Below are 15,531 nucleotides of genomic sequence, written 5' to 3' on the forward strand. Positions count from 1 at the left end.
CTCTGTCAATGTCTAGAATGGCCAAGCCGGGAGTGGGTATTCAGTTCTCCCTCTTCCCACGTCTGCTCAGTCCTGCTCACGCTTTTGCACTCACTCAGAACTCCTTCTTTCCATCTGTGTGTTGTGCTAGCTCAGGACCTCCTCCATCACATCCTTCCTCATCTCTCTCTCAGATGTGGGGTTTTGTCAGTTCTGCTCAGATTCATGCTGGAGCACACTCCCATTATTCCGTGCGTTGTCTCAACGCTAGATGGTCAGTGTGTTGAGGACTGGGCAAATACTATAAATTAATAATTGATTTTAGTCTTCTGAATTACTGCCTTTATTCTTTGTTGCTTTTGGTATTTTAGAGTAAATGCATTGCTTCTCCTTCATTCCAGAAATCTTTCCTATTTGATAAACGGCCACTCAGTCCTGAGATTAATGCTTTCAAACAAGAAGAATATTCCCAAAGTCTCCTGAAACAAATGGATAACAGACGGGAAAAGGAAATAAAGCAAAGACAAAACAAAGAGTTGATGGACCGCCTAGAACAAGTGCAACTCACAGAGGAGTGAGTCTAGCTGACGGGCCCTGAAAAATGGGTTCAGCATTTTCATGTGAAGATTATTTCCCTGTGGGATTGAATCAGCCTCAGTAGTTTCATTAGCACAGCTGTAATGACTGAGCAAACCAACCCAGCTACCACTGGTACAAACCAGTACCACAGCATGACATTTCGTTAGAAAAATGAAAAAAGCTGTCATCATTATAATGACCATTAGAGTAATGATTACCAATCTATAACTAATGGTAGAGTATCATTTTATATTGTTTTGTGATCACTAATACTGGCAGATGGAGGAAGGGACTTGTCTTGAACAAGCATCATTCCCAGCCTTTCCCAGTTGGTCTCAAGGCAAAGCTGGGGTTTTGTTGTAAGTAGGGGTTTCCCACAGAAGCTGGGGGCAGGAGTGTATGGGGGACTAGGAACTAGAACCAGGGACTAAAATGTCATGTAAGAGATGCTTTCCCTCTGGTCACACCCACAGCTCCTTGGTTGACATCGTCTTTTTTCCGGCTTGAACTTGGATGAATGTTAGTCTCAATTACAAATTTTCAGGAATGAGAATCTGATTGGTCTTGCTTGGGTCATCTGAGGCCTGGGGTAGAGTCAGAGTTCAAACATGCTTAAGGTGGTCACGCTTCTATTACTGAGGTCAGGAGAGCAATTAAAGAGGCTACTGTAGTGAGAGAGGCTCCTAAAACAAATAGTAAGCTAGTTTTTGTGACCAAAAGATTATTTTTCTATGAAATATGTATGTTCCATTATGGATCATGTGGGTTCCCTGTGGGTTGCATATAACAGAATCATAATTTATAATAGGAAAGATCACTTTTCTTAAAAAGGAATCTTATGGTGAATCATATTATAGAATGAATAGACACTTCCTGCTTTCCTATCTAGATTTTTTTAAAGCACGGGAGGTGGGGGGGTACTTGTCTTAGTGGTAGTGAATTTGGACAAAGTGGTCAATCTCCTGCTTACACCTGTCCTGTCTGTCCTGTATTCAGCACATTGTCCACTAGCCTATGGATTTGTTACTCCTTTCTTCATTAAAATGAAAGCTCTAGAAGGAAATATCACTTTTTATCTACCAGTCTCTCACTCCTATTGATACTTAGGAAATAGGTTTTGGTGATGTTAGTCTGTATTACCAGAGACAGTAACACACTGTGCCCCCCACCTTCTCTTGTTCTTAACTGCCAGACTTGCTGCCCAAAGAGCCCAGTATATAAAAGACAAGATGGAAGAAACACAGTGTTATAAGAGAGCTTTGGATGCACAGGTAAGGTGACGATTGTTATTTCTAAAATTATGCAATGCTTCAGTAGCATTCTAAAAACATGTATAAGAACTGTCATGTCGGGGCGCCTGGGTGGCACAGCGGTTAAGCGTCTGCCTTTCTGCTCAGGGCGTGATCCCGGTGTTATGGGATCGAGCCCCACATCACGCTCCTCTGCTATGAGCCTGCTTCTTCCTCTCCCACTCTACCTGCTTGTGTTCCCTCTCTCGCTGGCTGTCTCTACCTCTGTCAAATAAATAAATAAAATCTTTAAAAAAAAAAAAAAAGAAAAGAAAAAAAGAACTGTCATGTCATCAGTAGCCTGATGTGTTACCCCTTCGGTGGTTTTTGTGGCCTTGTTCCCTCCTCTAAGGGACTGGTATTTTACTGTGCTATGGTGTCATGCATACAGTTTATTGCCTGGTATAATTCTGATCTACACTATGTGTGTCCCTGTTTCAGATAAAGAACAAGCCCCTGCAACTGCCCATGTTTGAGCCAGACTCTTGTGAGCCCATCTTTGGTAGGGATGAGGGTGAGCTGATGGTGGAAAAGCGAAAGCGAGAACAGGATTACATGAAGCACCAGCTGGAGGCCGCTGCGAGCCGCAAGAGGAGAACCATCCTGCAGCAGCTGGTGGAGCAAAAGCAGGATTTGCAGATGCTTCGGAGGACACAGAAAGAGTAAGAGACCCCAGATCTTCCTTCCTCCTCCTCCTCCTCTTCTGCTCCCCTCTCCAACTTCCCATTTTCTCTCTTTCTTTCTCCTACAACAGCATAGAAGCAATAATAATAGTGAACACATTGAGGAGTGACTGTGTGCAAAATATTGTTCTAAAATTATCAAATCCTTCATCTTGTTTGTCCTTACAATTCACCCTATGAAGAACAGTTATTGATTAAAAAAACCAACCCACCAGACCTGATCCTACCTCTCCCTCCAATTACCTCTCCATATTTTCCCTTCCCTTTACAGTACAGCTTCTTAAAAGAATTGTCCAGATCAGCACTATCTACTGGAAATACAGTGTGAGCCACAATCGTGCTGTTGTGCTCAACTAGACACAGGCATGAAACTTGGGCTCTTTCTCAACTTCCAATAAGCCCCCTTCCTTCAAAGAACTGTTGATGTAGTGAGCTGTACTTATCATGGCGGGCGAGGGGGTGGTGAAGGTGGCAGGGTAGCAGGGCACGACTTGATGCCTTATCGGTGCATATATCTTTAAATTCAAACATCAGACACCCTGTGTCTTTCTTTCTTTCTTTTTGATTTGATGAGTTTATACATTATACTATGTTCACCACAAGTGTAGTGACCATCTGTCCTGTTACATTGCTTTTATGATATCACCGACCATATTCCTTATGCTGTGCCTTTTATTGCCATGCCTTATTCATTCCCTAACTGGAGACCTGTATGTCCCACTCCCCTTCACCCATTTTGCCTGACTCTCCATCCCCCCCACCTTCTGACAACACACAGTGTTGTTGTTGTGTTCTCTGTTGATTCTGCTTTTTGTCTGCTTATTCATTTTTCTTAGATTCATATGGTATTTGTCTTTCTCAGTCTGACTTATTATTTCACTTAGCATAAAACGCTTAGGTCCATCCATGTTGTCTCCAATGGCACAATTTCATCCTTTTTATGGCAGTATAATATTCCATGCTGGGCATGCGTGTGTGCGTGTGTGTGTCTGTGCGTGTGGATAGGTAGGTAGATAGATAGATAAATAGATAAGTAGATAGATAGATGTAGATAGAGATAGATGTAGAGATAGATAGATGATAGATAGATGTAGTTAGATATAGATAGAGAGATAGATTGATAAGATACCCCATTCTTCTTATCCATTTGTCTATTGATGGATACTTAGGCTGCTTCCATATCTTGGCTATTGTAAACAATGCTGCAATAATTGTAGGGGTGCAGATATCTTTTTGAATTAGTGTTTTCATTTTTTGGGGGGTAAATACCCAAAGGTAGAATTATTGGATCATATGGTGGTTCTATTTTTAATTTTTTGAGGAACCTCCGTACTGTTTTCCACAGTGGCTGCACAAATTTACATTCCCACACACTGCACGAGGGTTCCTTTTTATCCACATCCTTGCCAACACTTGTTTTTTTATCATTTTGATTTTAGTCATTCTAACTGCTGTAAAGTGATATCTCATTACAGTTTTGATTTTCATTTCTCTGATGATGAGTGGTGTTAAATTCTGTCATTTCCAAGCTGTATGACCTGGGCCAAAACACAGGTGCGGTCTTTGTGCCCTCATTTCCTCACACGAAAAGTAAGGATAATGTATCTGCCCCACCTATCCTTACTGTGAGAAGGACATGAGAGTATGTATTTGAGAACACTTTTGGAAACTGCAGAGCTCTGAACAAGTACAAACTGTGGTCTTGGTTATCTCTCTTGTCGAAGCCCTGGTCACAGACCCCCCTTTCCTGTACGGGTCAGATCCTTCTCTTCCATTTCTATATCCTTTACTAGTTATCCCAGACTCTCTCACTTGTCTTTTCTCTCTCTCTCTCTCTTTTTAAAGATTTTTATTTGACACAGAGAGAAAGAGAGTCAGAGAGCACAGGTGGGTGGGTGTATGGCAGAGGGAGGAGAGCAGGTAGAGCCAGATGTGGGGCTTGATTGCAGGACCCTGGGATCATGACCTGAGCTGAAGGCAGACTCTTAACCAACTGAGCCACCCAGGCACCCTTCTCACTTATCTTCTCTTTCCCAGCTTCCCCAGTCTCTAGTCCATCTCAAAATGCCATCTTATGGCACTCCTGTGGCAAGTAGACGGTCACTTTCACAGGGGATAATTTAGTCAGTGTGATCTAAACAGGCCTGTTTAGATCTTAAAGTATTCTTTTTCTTTAAACTTTTCTGCCTTTGTTTATAAAAAGTAGAACAGTTCATGTTCATTAAAATAAGTCAATTGGTGGAGAGATTAAAAAAAGCTTAATAATCTCCCCCAGCCTTCTGTATTTTTTCTTACTCTTTACAAATATATTCACACAATATCCACATATATATTTTCCTTCTACTTTTGTAAATGAAAATAAGACCTATGAGATACATTACTCTGCAGCCCAGCTTTTCTTTAACCTAATAATGCATCATTAATTTATATTTAGGTCAGTACATAGAGACAAATCCATTCTTCTTTAATGACAGCATACTATCTATAACATGGATTACTGTAATTTATCTTTTGCACTATGGATGAAGATTCACTCTATTTACAGATGGTTTGCTATTACAACAATTTTTGCATTAAACATTTTAAATATATATCTTTATACTCGTTCTTTTGTTTCTGTTGGATAAAATCCTAGAAGTAGAGCTGCTGGACCAAGCGTATGGCACATTTTAAATATTACCAGATACCAACAGTTCGCTTTGTTTCTTTCTTTTTTTTTTTTTTAAAGATTTTATTTATTTATTTGGCAGAGAGAGAGAGAGAGAGAGAGGAACACAAGCTGGGGGAGTGAGAGCAGGAGAAGCAGGCTTCCCGCTGAGCAGGGAGCCAGATGTGGGGCTTGATCCCCAGGACCCTGGGATCATGACCTGAGCCAAAGGCAGACGCTTAAGGAATGAGCCACCCAGGCAGCCCAACAGTTCACTTTCTAAAAAAGGTACAGCAGTTTGCTCCCACCAGCAGTCTTGTGAGAATCCTCGTGACCTCCCCTGCAGCCCCAGTTCCTTTCCTCACTTGCTTGGCATATAAATGAAACTGACTTTTAAAAGTCTCCTTTTACAAAGAATACAATAGTAGCCGGAAAGCATATGAAAAGATGTTCAACATCACTAATCACTAGGGAGCTGGACAACAAAAGCTCAGTGAGGTAGCTGCTCACAAAGAAATGGTGTCTGTACTCTGAAAGGCGCTGCACAGGTAAGCCTCCTTTAGCCACCCTGGACCCTCCTTTGTCCTGTTTGGAATAGACACCATTTAGCATTTAACTAGATTTTTGCCTCTTCAAGGCAAGAAGTAGTTCATGTTTTATTGAACATTTGCTTATCTGAACCCGAGAGTTGGGGATTCTCCACTCCAGTGAATAAAAGTAACAAAGTAGGATGGCAAGATTGCAAATGTAGCTGTGGTTGATATCACACAATTGAATAACTTAATTCCAATCACATATCTATCCTGGAGTGCCAAGTCTATGGCAGTCTGAATGAAGTAAACAGCACACTGTTCACTCTTCCCCTTGCAACTCATTTATGCAGATGTAGGAAAACATCCTTTGCTGTCTAAGAAGTAATTTATCACTGTAATGGAGACAGATTAGATGGCTATCTTTTCTTCCCCTGGGGCTTTGTGAAAAGGAAACATATGTTGTGGAACAGTGTCATAAGGTTTCACAAGTGCAAAGATAAAATGTGCTATCATTTATCTTATAATATCTGTGCTTTGATTCTTTTGTGAAATGTCCAAATCAAGAATAATTTATAGATTTTTCTTATTCCATGTGCACAATGAAACATTTAACAAGTACTTCTTTTAGAGTATTCAAAAGATTAGAAAGGAAGAAAACTGTCTATCCACAGGTAGACAAAACCATTAATTTGCAATTATGTTGTGAAAGGGAAAGAGAAAGAAAAAGAAAAAGAAAAAGAAAAACAAAAGAAAGAAAGAAAGAAAGAAAGAAAGAAAGAAAGAAAGAAAGAAAGAAAGAAAGAAGAGAGAGAAAGATAGCCATTAGGATGGCTACTATCAAAAAGCCAGAACATAATAGGTGTTGGAAAGGATGTGGAGAAATAGAAACCCTGTGCACTGTTGATGGGAATGTAAAATGGTGCAGCTGCTATGGAAAACAACATGGCAGTTCCTCAAAAACTTAAAAATAGAATTACCATATGATTCACTAATTCTACTTCTATGTATATATATGTATATATAGCAACAGATTTGAAAGCAGGATCTTTTTTTTTAATTAAAAAAGTTTTTAAAAAATTTAAAAAGATTTTATTTTTATTTTATTTTATTTTATTTTAATTTAATTTAATTTTATTTATTTTCTTTCCAGTGTAGTTAACATACAGTGTTATATTAGTTTCAGGTGTATAATGTAGTGATTCAAGGATTCTAGGCATTACTCCGTGCTTATCAAGATAATCAATTGCCTCTACCTATTTCACCCATCCCCCACCTCCCTCCCTCTGGTAACCATCTGTTTGTCTCTACAGCTAAGAGTCTATTTTAGTTTGTCTATTTTGGTTTGTCTGTCTTTTTCTCCCCCTTTGTTCATCTGTTTTGTTTCTTAAATTCCACATATGAGTGAAATCATCTTTTCTTTGTCTTTCTCTGACTGGCTTATTTTGCTTAGCATTACAGTCTCTAGACCCATCCATGTTGTTGCAAAGGGCAAGATTTCATTCTTTCTTATGGCTGAATTATACACACACACACACACACACACACACACACACACACATCATTGTATAAATCGGCTATTGTAATAACACTGCAGTAAACACAAGGGTGCATATATCCCTTCAAAGTAGTGTTTTTGTTTTCTTTGGATAAATACCCAGTAATGAGATTACTGGATCATAGGGTAGTTCTATTTTTAATTTTTTGAGGAAACTTCATATTGTTTTCCACAGTGGCTGCACCAGTTTGCATTTCTACCAACGCTGCACAGGGTTCCTTTTTATCCACATCCTCACCAACACTTTCTTGTGTTTTTGATTTTAGCCATTCTGACAGGTGTGAGGTGATATGTCATTGTGGTTTTGATTTGCATTTCCCTGATGATGAATGATGTTGAGCATCTTTTCATGTATCTGTTGGCCATCTGTACATCTTTGGAGAAATGTCTGTTCATGTCTTTTGCCCATTTTTTTTACTTGGATTATTTGTTTATTTGACGTTGAGTTGTATAAATTCATTATATTAATTTCTTATTTTGATGTAGTCCCAATAGTTTATTTGTGCTTTTGTTTTCCTTGCATCAGGAAATATATCTAGAAAGATGTCATAGCCAATGTCAGAGAATTACTGCCTGTGCTCTCTTCTAGGATTTTATTGTTTCAAGTCTCACATTTAGGTCTTTAATCCATTAGGAGTTTATGTTTGTGTATGACATACAAAAGTGGTCCAGTTTCATTCTTTTGCATGTTGCTGTGCAGTTTTCCCAACACTTTTTGTTGAAGAGACTTTTTCCCATTGGATATTCTTTCCTGCTTTGTCAAAGATTATTTGACCGTATAGTTATGGGTTTATTTCTGGGCTCTCTATTCTGTTTCACTGATCTACCTATGTGTCTACTCTTGTGCTAGTACCATACTGTCTTGATCACTGCAGCTTGTAATATAACTTAAAGTCTAAAATTGTGATGCCTCTAGCTTTGTTTTTCTTTTACAAGATTGGTTTGGCTATTCAGAGTCTTTTATGGTCTCCATACAAATTTTAGAATAGTTTGTTCTGGTTCTGTGAAAAATGCTGTTGGTATTTTGATAGGGATTGCATTAAATCTGTAGATCGATTTGAGTAGCGTGGACATTTAAACAATATTTGTTCTTCCAATCCATGAGAATGGAATACCTTTCCATTTGTTTGTGTTCAATTTCTTTCATTTTTTTTTTTAAGATTTTATTTATTTATTTGAGAAAGAGAGAGCGAGCATGAGTGGGAGGGGGACAGGAGCAAAGGGAGAGGGAGAAGCAGGTTCCTCACTGAGCAGGGAGCCCAACACGGAGCTGGATCCCAGGACCTTGAAATCATGACCTGAGCCAAAAGCAGACACTTAACCAACTGAGCCACCTGGGAGCCCCTGTGTTCAATTTCTTTCATCAATGTTTTATAGTTTTCAGAGTACAGATCTTCTACCTCCTTCATTTTTTATTCCTAGGTATTTTATTCTTTTTGGTGCAATTGAAAATAGGATTGTTTTCTTTTTCTTTTTTAGAGTAGGTTCCATGCCCAGTGTGGACCCCAACATGGGGCTTGAACTCACGACACTGAGATCAAGATCTGAGCTGAGATCAAAAGTTGGACACTTAACTGACTGAGGCATCCAGGTGCCCCAATGGGATTATTTTCCTAATTTCTCTTTCTGATGCTTCATTATTAGTGTATAGAAATGGAACAGATTTCTGTACATTGATTTTGTATCCTGTGACCTTACTGAATTCATTGATCAGTTCTAGTAAGTTGTTTTTTTTTTTTTTGGTGGAGTTGAAAACAGGATCTTGAGATATTTGCACTCCCATGTTCATAACAGCATTCAGTAGCCAAGAAATGGAAGCAACACAAATATCCAGTCACAGAGGGCTCAATAAACAAAATGTGTTATACGTATACAATGGAATATTACTCAGATTTCAGAAGGAAGGAAATTATGACACATGCTACAACATGGATAAACCTTGATGACCTTATGCTAAGCAAAATAAGCCAGTCATAATAAGACAAATATTGTATGATTCCATTTCTGTAAAGTATTCAGAGTGTCAGATTCATGGAAGCAAAGTAGAATGGTGGTTGCCAGGGGCTAGGGGGAGGGAGGAATGGGGAGTTGTTTAATAAGTATAGAGTTTTAGTTTTGCAAGATGGAAAGAGTTCTAGATATTGGTTGTACAACAATGTAAATATACTTAACACTATGTACCTGTACACTTAGAAATGTTTAAGATGTCAATTTTATGTTATGTGGTTTTTACTATTTTTTTTTTTTTAGATTTTATTTATTTAGAGAAAAGACAGAGAGTATTTGGGTGGGGAGGAGAAGGGCAGAGGGACAAGAAGACTCCCTGCTGAGCAGGGAGGCTGACATGGGGCTCCATCCCAGGACCCTGAGATCATGACCTGAGCCAAAGTCAGGCGCTTAACGGAGTGAGCCACCCTGGCACCCCATGTGGTTTTTACTATTAAAAAAACAATGAAAAGAAAAAAAAATGAAAAGGAAAAAAAAGTTATAAAAGATACATGTATAACAGGTACCATTCAGTCATTGAGCTCCCATTGTGTGATAGGCGTTGGCACTTTTTGTATATTATCTCATTTAACCTTTGTGATGACTATACAGTAGCTGAATTGTTGAATCTGTGTTCACGAGAGGAAAATGTGGCCATGCTCTTTTAGGACAAGGGAACCAGCGCAGGGTACATTACTGATTTTTGTCAGAGGGTCCTGACACCTAGTGGCAGTTGCTGCCTATAACACAGAGCCTTGCAGAGCAGCCTAAATCATTGGTCACATTTAGTGAAGTCCTTTCTAGGCTTTAATGAGAACTGAAGGTAAGAGTTTCAGTCTGGCAAAAAATAGACACATCTAAATAATTTGAACCAGGTTTAAGATGATTCACAACAGCAGTGGCTGAGTGTCTGGAGAGCAGTAATAGAGACACTTACCATTGGGAATTCTGGGACGTGGTACTTGAAGAGAGAGACACTGCTATCACTTCTTTGATGTCGTGGCCTTTACCAAAAAAATGGCCTTTACCATTTTTATTTTTTTCCTTCTTCACAATGTTAGATAGTTTCTTGATTTCATTTTCCTTTGCCTAGTCACTTCTGTTTCTTTTCCCCTCTCTAGCCGTTCATTTGTATTCCTGTCTACTTTGCCTTGTAACATGCCTGTAGCAACTCGTGGGCTGATTACTGACAGCTGAGAGACTGGAATAAAAGGAAAGAAACGTAAAGTATAGGAAATCCATTTGAGATGATTCTTCGGTTTAGTTAAATTAGCCTCAAAGGAAATTAATGGCTTTAAAGTCTGCATTTGTTAATTGGAAAAAGGTTTCAATTCTGCTAATTTAAACTAGTATTGAAGATGAAAGGTCCTAGACCCATAAACTGTTTGAAAGCTATAATGTTTTTAGTGTTTTTCTTTGTTCAGTGTTCATGCCTTTTAGTATATTTCAAAGAGTTGTGAACAAAACCAGAATGTTTCTGTTTAATCTACCATAAAGGGAATAGAGCTCCCAGGGTTGGTGCCTGCCCTTCCCTGTATTGTGAATAGAAGCAGACCATGCTGTTCTCTCCAGGCACTTGGCAGACAGAAATGCTGAGCTGGAGCGGGTGAACAGAATTAACCAGAGCTTGCAGGAGGACTGGGAAAGCAGTGCTGCAATGAAGAGGCAGCGGGACCTGGAGGAGAAGGCCTTTGAGCGGTAATTCCCAATTGGAACCTTAAGGGCTTTGTTTGCGGAGAAACTCCTTCTGCTTCTCGTTGACTTTCCTGAGGTCTTGGGGTGGTAGACAGGTTTCCAGGGTCGACTTCAGTTCATTAGTCATGGCCGCCTAGCACACCTGGCGAAGAGCATTCTGGGTTCAGTAGGAGCTACTGCTGTAGTGTATTAGAAATGCCTGTTATGGATATGGGATTGGAGAATGCCGGGCTGTGTGTTATATACTTACCATCTCTGCACTGATCTTTGCCTCCGTGTAGGGTGGCTTTATTGTCATTTTGTGGAGGGTAGGGAAGCATGGGGGGAGGAGGGTAGGGATTCTCCTTGGAAATAATTAGTTGGAAATAGGGAGATGGATTTTCCATCCGAATACATCCAAGGCTGACAGAATGGTCATTTCAGAGCAGAGTCAGGGTTGAGCAACTGGGAAACCGAGAAGCCCATGATGGAACCAACCAAGAACATCTTCCTGACATGTATTAGATCCGTGCCCCCTCTCCCCAGCTAGAGTTAGGGAATCTAGTCATGGCTTTGAGAATTAACACTAACTTTGGAGAGGCAGCTAATCTTTTTGTCTTACTTTTTTCATTTGTAAGATGAGGAAAGCAAACACCTGCCTGACTGAGCTAATGAAGGAGTTTTTGTGATCAAATAAAGAGAGGTTTGGAAGCAGGAGATGCTCAGCTGGGTTGAACTGCACGGAGCGGTGGAGGGGGAGGGACTGCAGGTGGGCCATCACAGGTGGGTGGTAAGCACCTGGAGGGCAGGGAGCAGGTGTTCCTTCTCTTCTGCTTCTCCTCTGCTGCACTGGCCTCTAAACCGGGCTCAGACTCAGGGAACGCATGATGATGACTGCTTGTCCTTCCCTCTCCTCAGGGCATCAGACAAACTCTTCCTCCTGGACCAGTGTGAGAAGTATCGGCGCTGCAAACAGTGCCAGAGGCGCACCTCCAATGTGGGTGAAAGCAACTTGTGGCCCCTCAACAAGTACTTGCATGGCTCCCGGTTGTTCGTATAAAGACTGAAGTTTGGATCCTTGTTTTCCTGGGGACCATTTTTATTTTTTCAGTGTTTAGGTATGATGGTGAAACTACCTATTTTTACTTTATAGAGGGAAAAAGTTATTGTGCTGTTTTGGTGCTTTCAGGAGAAGATTGCTTTTTCACCCCTTAATTAATTCACATAGGCAGGGTCTCCCCTCTGTCTTCCTCCTGCCCGCAAAACCCTTGTTGGCACTGGGGGCTGGAAATGAGGGACCCAGCCTCATTCTGGCTCCTGAGGTGCTGCTGACCCAGCCCTGCCACTCTGTGACGCTGTGTAAGAAACTTTTCTTCATCTGTAATGAATAGTGTCCTAATAAATATTTTCTACGTACTTGACTGTGTATCATGGTAAATTTTGCCATCCCTCCCCAGAGAACTGTATATGTGAACATTTCAGAGGTAGAGCAGGTTATTTGCCACAGGTTGTCAGAGCAATATGTTCTGAGTTTTCTAGTTGAGGACCCACCTGGACTTTGTCGGGACCTCAGGGACCTCATTCCCTTGGTGATCTTCTTCTTCTTCCTTTTTTTTTTTTTTTTAAGATTTTATTTACTCATTTGAGAGAGAGAAAGCATGAGTGGGGGCGGGGTAGGGGTAGAGGGGCAGAGGAAGAGGGAGAAGCAGGCTCCCCGCTGAGCAAGGAGCCAAGGACAAGACAGCAAAGAACGTGGGGAGCTGAAGGCAGATGCTTGACTGACTGAGCCACCCAGGCGCCCCTCAGCTTGGTGCCCTTCTGGCCAACCATTCCATTATAGGTTTACTGTTGGGCTAAGTGTGTGCTGTGAGGGGAGTCTGGCTGGCCTTCCAGATGTCACTGCCTTCTCTCGCTGCTTCACCGGCATTCATGCTTACACTGCATGTGCTGTGGAAGAGGAATATCTTCCCGCTAAAGGACTGGTTTTCAGTTAAGGTAGGGGTGTTCTAAACCAAAATCCTCACTCATTTATCTTCATCCTTTATCTTTGCTCCACCTGCCCTGTCCTTCGCCCTCAGGTAAACCAGTGAACCAAGGGAGTGAAGTCTAGATTTCTGAAATAGAAAAGCTAAGGAATATAGTCTCTTAGACTATTTGCTTTCTGTTTGCCACATCTTTCTTAGAAAATGGGGGAAAGTATATGTGGTGAGACATCCAAAACATTGTTTCTACCACAGATACAAAATAAGAATGTTTGGAGCCCCGAATAGTTAGGGGGAAGGTATTTAGTCAAACTGATAATAGGCAAATTTTGTTGCCAATATTGTCTTTTTCTGTGGAAACCAATATGCTTACTGGGGACTGGAATTGTCTGGAACCTCTCCCCACAAACTTCCTACATTGCCACTTCCATTTTCTCAGATCACTGCGTGCAGGACCAGTCATCACCAACCAATATTTACAACCATAGCCTTTCCCCAGTACTGCCTGACTTGCCTAAAGTCCATACCTGCTACACCCTTGGAGTACTTCTCTGTCTCACATATCTAACAAATTACTATAATAGTGTTGTATTAATATATTTTTAAAAATATATACTGCCTTGTTAAAGAAAAAAGACTTTAGGCAGTTTTGATTAGTTTAGGTGAAAAGATTTAACCTCATAGGCAATTTTCACTGTAGGAAATGAACTTATAATTTGTTGCCATTGGTAGCGGGTACTGACTCTTATTGTGTGCCAAGCACCCAGCTACTTTTTGGTGGCGTGGAGATTAAGACTCATCAGTCCCTGTCTGCCTTCAGAGCACTTACTGTGCACTGCAGAGGTGGGATGTGACTTAGAAACCTCCATGTAAAAAGGTAAGTACCTAACAGAGCTGTGCATTGGTTGCTATAGAAGAGCAAGGTAGAGCTCTTGTAGTCAGTTGAGCCTGGCATGGAGGGGGAAAGCTTTTGGAGGAGATGAGGACTAAAATGAATTTGTAAGGATAAATAGGAAATAGCTAGGTGAGGAGTGAGAAGGGGTCATGGCAACAGATGTCAAGGCCGTGTGTTCCTGTCTATCATGGCTAAGATGGAGATGTGGTTGTATGAGTTAGCTTAAGAAACCAAATATGTTTTTGTTTCTTTTTTTTTAAAGATTTTATTTATTTATTTGACAGAGATAGAGACAGCCAGCAAGAGAGGGAACACAAGCAGGGGGAGTGGGAGAGGAAGAAGCAGGCTCCTAGCAGAGGAGCCTGATGTGGGGCTCGATCCCATAACGCTGGGATCACGCCCTGAGCCGAAGGCAGACGCTTAACTGCTGTGCCACCCAGGCGCCCCCCCAAATATGTTTTTTTATCAAACATTTTAAGAATCAGCCTTTATTATAGCCCATCATTAACACGACTGATTTCATATAATAAAGAAAGGACAGTCTCTTTTTAGAAAAAGTCTTCATAATTTGATATCTTCTTTACTGATACCAACTGCTAATGTCGTATTAGTCCAACCTTGTTATTAGGCCCGACTCAATCAGAATGTCTTTTCCTAAATTAATTTGAATTACTATCATCAAGGTCTGCCATTCCCAGAATTATGGCACTGCCAGACAAGATTAACGTATCAAAAGTTTGTGGACTCTAAATCGTGGAAGGATCCGAGATGCCCTTCAACAGATGACTGGATTAAGAAGATGTGGTCCATATATACAATGGAATATTACTCAGCTATCAAAAAGAACGATTTCTCAACATTTGCTGCAACATGGACGGCACTGGAGGAGATAATGCTAAGTGAAATAAGTCAAGCAGAGAAAGACAATTATCATATGATTTCTCTCATCTATGGAACATAAGAACTAGGAAGATCGGTAGGAGAAGAAAGGGATAAAGAAAGGGGGGTAATCAGAAGGGGGAATGAAGCATGAGAGACTATGGACTCTGAGAAACAAACTGAGGGCTTCAGAGGGGAAGGGGGTGGGGGAATGGGATAGGCTGGTGATGGGTAGTAAGGAGGGCACATATTGCATGGTGCACTGGGTGTTATATGCAACTAATGAATCATGGAACCTTACATTGAAAACCAGGGATGTACTGTATGGTGACTAACATAATATAATAAAAAATTATAATAATAATAATAAAAAGTTTGTGGATTCTTTTGGCTATCTCATGAAAAATATGGACCCTTTCTTAAAAATATGTCTGTTTTCATCTACAACATTTAGCATGCAATCAGAGGTTTCCTAGACCACCTGGACACAGGTTAAGAACTCTTGCTCTGGATAGCTTTCCTTCAGTATCATTACAAGCTCAAGCTATCAAAAGTGAGTTAAGTAAGGACTTCGTTTATTGAAAATGCCCTTTCAGTCTTAGAGAACTATGTCTATTTTTGCCTTTCTCTTTGACTCTTTGCAAGAAAGGGAGATGAGAGTTGGGATAGCTATTCAAAAGCACATACTCCAGTATTTTTCAAACCCTCTGACTAAGACTCAGTAAAAGAAATATATTTCATATTGCAACACAGAACCTGTGCTCACACATATAATTGAGACAAAAGTTTTATAGTGCTATGCTCACCCATCCATCTGCAATGCATTCTGATAATTTCTATTTTATTTCAT

At 40.4% G+C, this 15,531-nt stretch overlaps 1 protein-coding gene across 2 annotated transcripts in view; it reads left to right on the forward strand.

The window, feature by feature from the left end:
- Positions 1-12,262, forward strand: part of CCDC81 (coiled-coil domain containing 81) — a 38,159-nt gene extending 25,897 nt beyond the window's left edge. For both annotated transcript variants that reach the window (XM_045815634.2, XM_045815635.2), the window contains 5 exons: positions 381-553; positions 1,751-1,829; positions 2,289-2,509; positions 10,824-10,949; positions 11,844-12,262. In XM_045815634.2, coding sequence (XP_045671590.2) covers positions 381-553; positions 1,751-1,829; positions 2,289-2,509; positions 10,824-10,949; positions 11,844-11,985 — 741 coding nt within the window. In that variant the 3' untranslated portion in view covers positions 11,986-12,262. The remainder of the gene's footprint in view (positions 1-380; positions 554-1,750; positions 1,830-2,288; positions 2,510-10,823; positions 10,950-11,843) is intronic.
- Positions 12,263-15,531: the final 3,269 nt, after the last annotated feature.

This window comes from Ursus americanus, chromosome 16 (genome assembly GCF_024610735.1).
Source record: "Ursus americanus isolate L20-20 chromosome 16, mUrsAme1.1.p, whole genome shotgun sequence".
Taxonomy (NCBI): Eukaryota; Metazoa; Chordata; class Mammalia; order Carnivora; family Ursidae; genus Ursus; species Ursus americanus.